This window comes from Propithecus coquereli, unplaced genomic scaffold (genome assembly GCF_000956105.1).
Source record: "Propithecus coquereli isolate 6110/MARCELLA unplaced genomic scaffold, Pcoq_1.0 Scaffold228, whole genome shotgun sequence".
In the NCBI taxonomy this organism is placed as follows: domain Eukaryota; kingdom Metazoa; phylum Chordata; class Mammalia; order Primates; family Indriidae; genus Propithecus; species Propithecus coquereli.
Window position 1 is genome coordinate 3,377,423 of NW_012147819.1, and position 8,032 is coordinate 3,385,454.

Genomic DNA, 8,032 nt, shown 5'->3' on the forward strand with positions numbered 1-8,032 from the left:
CTCCTCGTATATTTGATTATTGGATGTGACGTTGCCATTGTCTTTAGAGTTGATCTCTTTGTCTTGTGAGAATTACCAGTATGGGCTCTTTAGTTACAAAAATTTAGGAAAAACACCCTCCATTCTTCTTTGAAAGATCTTCAGCCGGCTAACACTTGCATGTAGATGCAGTCGATTCGGAAGGTGGATGCTCTGCTCAGTAATATAAATTGGAATCAGCTTTCCTGTGTCTGAGGTTTTGTACAAGAAAGGAAAATTGCTTTCCAAAAGGAGATTTTAATAGGAGAGTTTAGTGCCCCGACTCCCACAAGGTATTATACAACATTGAAAACCCAAACTCTGGGCTTAATTACAATTAAATAACCAAAGTCATAGGAAATGTATTAGGGACGATTTTGATTGCTCTCCATGGTCCCTAGAGTTTTTCCCTGGCTGTGGTATTGAGAAGTAAAGTCAGAGGAATATGTCCTCTCTCTCCTTGAACCTCCATGTCCAATACAGTAGCTAAGGCCTGTGGGTTTTCTCTCTCAAATACTTCTGCATTTGGTCTGCTTTTTTTTATTCCCAGGTCACCATTTTTGCCCAACCCAGATCTGCCATCTGTCCCACTCAGATCCATTTTTCAATCTACATCCCAAATAATCTTTTAAAAACACAGTCTAATTTATTCATTCTCTTGCTTCTTAGCCATGTAGTTGATTGCCCTTAGAATAGAATATTATCTTGTTTAACATGATTTACAAAATTCTGCAAAAGCCTGCTCTGCCTGTTTTATCTCTCACCAGCATCACCTTGCTCTCCCTGACCCTGTCCCCTGGCTCCACTGGAATTATTTCCATTCCTAGAACATGACTAGGTCTGTCTTGGCTTCCAAGCATATTGTTCTTTCTGGAACTCTCTTAACCTGACTCAGCTCAGATGCTTCTCATGGGACTAGGTTCAGACCCCTGATTTGCACTCCTAAAGTACTAGGTGCCTCCCATTTTTATACCACATGCCACACTTGAAACCATGTCAGAAATAGTTTTCTTTCTGGACTGTAAGCTTCATGAGAACAGGAGCTCTGCCCTGTGTCTACAATAATGCCCTGCACATAGCAGGATATTGCTTATATAAATATTTGCTAAATAGAATGAAAAATGAGCAAGTGAATGCCTGACAAAGTAGAAGGCAATCTGACAATAGCAAAGAATCTATGAGACAAGATTATGAACAAGAAAATGAAAATGAATGGAGAATTCAAGCAAAAGCCAAAAGATTCTTTGAGCTTTGACCTTTAAGCATCATTGAAGTTAACAAGGAGATTTCAGTAACGTACTAGAAACAAAAACCAGATAGTTGTAGAAATAGGAATAAATATGACGTAAGGAAATGAACACTGCCCATAAGGCCTGTTCTTCCAACAAGTACTACAATAAAGAGACATTGGTAGTACTAGGGAGGAGTAATGGGATGAAAGGGTCTAAGATTTGTTTGCCTTTTTTTATTTAACTTTGTGCTGGAGAGACTTGGATATGCTAACCAGTTTTTCTACTACTTTGTCTTGCTTTCCTGTTATAGCACAGAGAAGGTTCTATAAACATTTCTTAGTGCAAAGTAAAAAGAAACACATTTTAAAAGACTGATTTATGGGATTTTATTTAATATATTTTCAATGTTTGAGGAAGAAAAAACTGTCTACATTTTCTGCCTACCTGAAAACTAAGCTGTTTTTTTTAGTTTATGAAAGTAATTGTTATAATTTGTACTGAAGTATGGCAACTTTATCCTTGCTAAGGCAATTTTCTTTTAAGTTCTTTCCTTCTTTTGGGTGCTCTTAAAAATATGGCCTTTTGAATTTGATCTTAAAACACTTGTACCTTTTTAATCACAGATTTGGCATGTTGAGGTCCTGGGTGTAATATTAGATGTCAGATATAGCTCTTTGTTTTTACTATCGAGACAATTCTTAGGCTCGCCCCTTCTTGCCATTGCTAGCTTTGGAATCTACTCTTTAAGACCTGCTGTTGTAAAAGAAGCTTTCTGTGTCAAAGAGTCCTGAAAGGGTGTTTTCCTCAGGTCTACATGACCTTGTTACATGTAGTAAACAAGGTGTTCATGCTTAATTAAATCCTAGAGTTTAAATGCTGGAGAGCCACCTTCCCTGAACAATAATACGTCCTGGTTATTAATACCGGGCCAGTAGCTGGGTCATTATTCTCACCACAGCAAAGTTAATCACTCACTAGTAAAAAGGAGCCAGCATTCAGTATAGCTGGAAGCTGTTTAATCATCAACTTTGGGGATGGCAAGTACCTCTTCAAGTTTCTGAGAACATATTATACCCCTGCTTGCCAAGGCCTGTCACCAAATTTATTATTTTAATTTATTTGTTTTCCCCTTACCATGTTCCTACCATTTCTACCACCAGCTATGTACTGAATTCATCAACTGACCAAACCATTTCTGAAGTTACTGCTAACGTTACCCATAAAATCCATCACTAGTTTAGCTGAAGAACATATTCTGTATTCCTGGCAGGCAAAGGCAAGATAAACATAGGTTTCCAAGGTATCAGCACTGTGTGCATCTGTTTCATAGTGTAATTTCATCAGTTGAACAGATGAAGAATGCTAATTAGTTTGTTTATACATATGTGATTTAATGAGACTAAACACTCTACTGATCTTCAAGTAAGCACAACTTGTTTCCTGTTGCTGTTTTTACTTTAATAAAAAACAGTGTTTGACACATTTTCTGGAAATTATACTACTGTGCAATACAGGAAAAGAAAGGATTTCAAGGAAGGTTAGCTGGTCATTCGCATCCTGCTGCAGCCAGATTGAGTTGGAAGATGAGAATTAAAATATCGTCTTTGGATGCCAAGGTTGAAGTCCAGTGTGAATAAGAGAGATTAAATTTAATGGAAGGATTTATCATAAGCTATATTATGTCAAACTTCTAAATCCAATATTAAAATTCTCACGTGTGCTAGAATAATTTATTTTAGGAAGCAGTTCTATGCCTTTGTCAGATCCAACCTATAATTTTCTATTTCTTATTGTCTTCCATTTTTTGGTTTTTCTTTTTTTTTTTTAGTACTCTCTTCTGCTAGCTATTATAGTTATATTTTGATATAACTGAAATAGTGACATTTGGTTAATACAACTCTACTTCCTGAAAATTAATATAAAATAATGATATTATTATTTTTATAAATGGTTAGTTAATATTATCTGCTAAATTCTCATTGATTACATTCAAGTTGTACAAAACTAGATCCACATAGGCTGCTATTTTTGGAGAGAGGTGGGGGTAGAGAGGATGAGGAAATAACTCTGGCCCTATAGTCAAAATTACATTTAAACCAAAATGCTCCAGTGCATCTACTCAGCCTTTTCAACCAGGGGTCAGCAAACTACTGGGCTACATTCACAGCCTGTGCAAGTAAGGTTGTATTGGCACACATCCAAGCCCCTTCATTTGCATGTCATCTATGGCTGCCTTCACCCTGCCATCGTAGGAGTTGAGTAGTTGCAACAGAGACTGTATAGCCTACAGAGCTGCAAACCATTACAAAAATGTTTATTGATCACTGATTTAAACCATAAATCAGAACAGGAATTAGTAAACAATGATTAGAGTTATGCTGAGATGTAGTAAGGACTGAGAAACAGATATTAAATTCAATCCTATAAGAAACGTGGATTCTTAAAATCCTTAGGTTTTTAGGTCTTTCAGAATTCAAGTAACCATTTCCTCTAGTGACCTTTGGGTCACTTTAGTAGATTGTTGAGATAGACAGCTCCCATTCTCTTCTGGCAGAATATGTTTTCTGCTCATGAATATATAGGATCTTCCTTTGTGCTGTCTTGAAGATTCATTAATTACATATGATCACAGATTTGGGGTATAATTTTAGGTAACAGAGAGCATTGGCAGCTGCTCTTGGCCTGTCAGCATCCATAATCTTCTTCTGTACCTAATGTCCCATGACACCTCCAGGGGTGACAGATGTTGAATTTAGCTTTGGAAAATGAATCATCCATTGTTCTAAACTCAGATGACTTAACCTGTGACAACTTCCAGGCTGTTGCTTATACGTATTAGGAACATATTAAGGACATTGTGAAGCATAGAAAAGAAAAAAATAATTGAACTCCAGTTCTGAAGATTAAAATATAAGGCTGTGTCTTGGATAATTCAAATATCAGCAAAGAAGGAGCAGAATTGTGTTCTTGATTGGATTTCAATATAAAGTTATAAATCATATTTGCAAAATAAATTAATATTAATTTATAAACTAAACATGGTTATGTAGAAACTGGTCTAACTTGGTAATATGAGTTCGGGGTCATAGAAAACACATTGGCTCTGTCGTCATATGGATCTGCATTTGAAGCCCTTCTCTATCATTTTCTAGCATTTTGAATGAGAGAAAATGACCTAAACTTTTGGGCCTCTGGCCTATTAAGGATAATAATACCTGTGTCATATGGTTGCTGTGAAGATTAATTATAAATATAGAGTTCCCAGCACTGTATCAGACACACAGTAGGGGATTAGTAAATGTGGATTCATTTCTACTTCTTTTGTGTGTTTTGCTTTTATTTTCCAAGAGTAGGAAACAGTTGGTGGACTGAGTTCATCAAGATCATTAATATTGTTGATAAGCTGAATTCACAGCTAGACAGTTCCAGTGACAAACAACTAATGATAAATGGGCTGTGAATTGTGTGAGGATTTACAATCCCATCAACAAAAACAAAAGCACAAGGAGAAATATGTTGGAATATGATTTCAGTGGGAAGAGAGGCATTCTTGATTTACCCCAGTGTTGTCTAGATTCAGATCCAGAGATTCCGTCAAATCCCATGGTATGTTTGTAGGGATAAAGAGTTCTTTGGGGGAAAAAAAAAATTTATAACAGTATTTTTAATTACTTTTCTATTTAATATTTATAGCAATAAATATTTTCTTTTGTAACAATCATTTTCATTGAACTTTTTTCATCTAAAAGTCAATGCTTCGAATCTGAAAACGTATACATGGTTACCATTATATATATTATTTTCCTTCAGGTATTTTTGGAACATTGGTTTGTACAATTCTGATTTTTCAGAAAGGACAGCATAATGAGAATGTAGTAGTACTGGCATTAATAAAACATAGATTTAGACTTGACTTCTGTTATAAAACCACAGTGTTCTACTCTTGTAAAATTAAACTGGATAAATGGGTTATATAGAATAAAAATCCATAGTTCATGCTAAGGACATTGTGAAAAAATACATTTATTTGAAAAGCATTAAAATATTAAAAGCAAGTATTTTGCTAGTATACTGTATATTTACTAGTATACTGAAATGCACATATAGTAAATCATAAATATATGCATAAATGCACACATATTACATCAGCATATAAAGTCATTCCTCTTGCTGTTCTGACTTTTCTATGCCCATAGACACCCCAGTTACCAGTGCCCTTGAATTGATAGTGGCTTCTTCGAAGAATTTCGGTCCCACATAAGAACAACAGCTCATCAGGAGAAGATCAGAGCAGCGTGAGCACCAGCAACACCATGTTCTGCACGAAACTCAAGGATCTCAAGATCACAGGGGAGTGTCCTTTCTCCTTACTGGCACCAGGTCAGGTTCCTAAAGAGTCAGCAGAGGAGGTAGCAGGAAGCTCAGAGAGCTGCAAAGCAACTCCGCCCATCTGTCAAGACATTCCTGAGAAGAATGTGCAAGAGAGTCTTCCTCAAAGAAAGACCAGTCGGAGCCGAGTCTATCTTCACACGTTGGCAGAAAGTATTTGCAAACTGATTTTCCCAGAGGTGAGTGCTTGCCCTTTAGAGATTTTAATATTTTGAAATTGTAAAAAGGTTTCGCTAAGGAAAATTTAAGCACTTGCTTTCTCACTTTCAAGGCTATAATAAATGTTGAGAAACATTCTCTTACTTCAGTCGTGTTCTTAAGTTGTGTTTAATCTTAAAATGTTTAAGATCTTGAATTCTTTTCAAAAGGATCCTGCACTCTGACAAACTTTACGATTTTGGACAATCGGCTCAATCCCTCTTAGCCTCAGCTTCCTTTTTTTTTTTGAGACAGAATCTCGCTCTGTTGCCTGGGCTAGAGTGCTGTGGCATCAGCCTAGCTCACAGCAACCTCAAACTCCTGGCTCAAGCGATACTTCTGCCTCAGCCTCCCGAGTAGCTGGGACTACAGGCATGCGCCACCATGCCCGGCTAATTTTTCTATATATTTTTAGTTGTCCAGCTGATTTCTTTCTATTTTTTTTTTTTTTTAGTAGAAATAGGGTCTCGCTCTTGCTTAGGCCGGTCTCGAACTCCTGACCTCGAACGATCCTCCTGCCTCAGCCTCCCAGAGTGCTAGGATTACAGGTGTGAGCCACAGGGCCTGGCCAGCCTCAGCTTCTTTATCTATAAAAGGGAAATAATAATAGTACCTGCCCCCTAGATTTTTAATGAGTATTAAGTGAAGCCATCCATAGCTCATGCCATACCCTAAGTGATCAGTAGTTGTTAACTACTATTTTAAAATTAAATTCTTCAAAGAATAATTTATTTTCCTCTTGGTTTTCCTCTCTTAATACCAAAGAGCATCATATGTTCCCTGCCAATTTGCAGAGGTGTGAAAATCTCCCTTGGCTGCTGGCTCTGAGTCAGAAGTCTCCACTCAAGCCAGGCTTTACCTGCTCCCTTGGGTCAGAGTCATGAGCCTGAGATTGCCTACATCTATACATTGTTATGTCTGACACTTCTTCATATAGCCCTGCAATCTGCATAGCACAGTGTCATGCTATGCTCCAGACAGAAGATCTGGAGCATTTTCTGTCAATCCACCATTAAGGGAACTCTGGGAACAGAACATATACTTAAACAGATCCAGTATCTTATGAGTAGAGGGGGTATGTAGAGAGCTCCTCTCCCTCTGCAGGATTAAAGAGCAGTTGAAAGTCCTCATACTATCTTCCTCCCTCTGTCAGTGTTCACAGTTTTATGTAAATTCACCTGACCTATGAGGTTGTGCACCCATTTAATCAGATGCCAGTTATCATATAATACATTGGTCATTTTTAGTTGACTCGACACCAACCCTCTACTTTTCCCAAAGCACTGAAGAACACAGACTCACTGACTTTTAGAACTGAGTGCAATTTCAGAGGTAATCTTATTTCACTCCCAGAAAGTGCTTGGGAAGTTAAGCGACTTAATCAAAGTCACACAGCTTTCTAAGGGTAGAGCAATTAATTACTGCTGTAAACAATACAGGCTGGAGTAACTGAAAAAGAAGAGACTTGGACGGAAGCTTGAAGGGTGGATAAATTCCAATTAGCAGAAAGTTGAGGGAGTTTATTTTAGATATAATATTATCACAATAGTAATTTGGTTAATGAACTTTGATATTGAAATATTTAATTATTTTCACCCGACTCCAGTCAATAGACAGCCAGCTTTGGAAGAGAGGAGAGATGCAGTCTTTCTCAGGGAGTTGGTTTGCATCACAATCTGGGAAACAATTGGAACTCTTCATTTCTAAGGAAAGAATGTGAGGCAAAGAAATGAACAGATGGTGATGATGAGGAAGTTGGATAGCTCCCATGCTTTCCCTGACTCTGGTCATTACCATGTTGGCTTCATTATTTTGTTTGGTAAATTTTGAATTCCTATGATAGAAGTCTTACACATATTGGACTCTCTTTTTATAACATCTGGTTCACTTAATGGCATCCCAAAAGTCCCACAGGCTTTCTCCACTCTTTTCCAATCTTTTTGCTTTTTGCTTCTTTGACCAGATAATTTCAAATGACCTGTCTTTGAGTTTGCTGATTCTTCTGCTCAATCAAGTCTGCTATTGAAGTTCTCTATTTGAATTTTTCAGTTCAGTTATTCTTCCATTCCAGAATTTGTTTGGTTCTTTTTTGTGGTTGCTTTCTCTTTGTTGGTATTCTCATTCGTTTATGTATAGTTTTCCTGATTTCATTTAGTTGCCTATTTGTGTTCTTTTGCAACTCACTGAGTTTTTTT

General features: G+C 37.1%; 1 protein-coding gene across 2 annotated transcripts in view; it reads left to right on the forward strand.

The window, feature by feature from the left end:
• GUCY1A3 (guanylate cyclase 1, soluble, alpha 3) overlaps positions 1–8,032 on the forward strand; it is a 68,502-nt gene that overhangs the window by 28,907 nt on the left and 31,563 nt on the right. For both annotated transcript variants that reach the window (XM_012645229.1, XM_012645230.1), the window contains one exon: positions 5,447–5,818. In XM_012645229.1, the coding sequence (XP_012500683.1) occupies positions 5,564–5,818 (255 nt within the window). In that variant the 5' untranslated portion in view covers positions 5,447–5,563. The remainder of the gene's footprint in view (positions 1–5,446; positions 5,819–8,032) is intronic.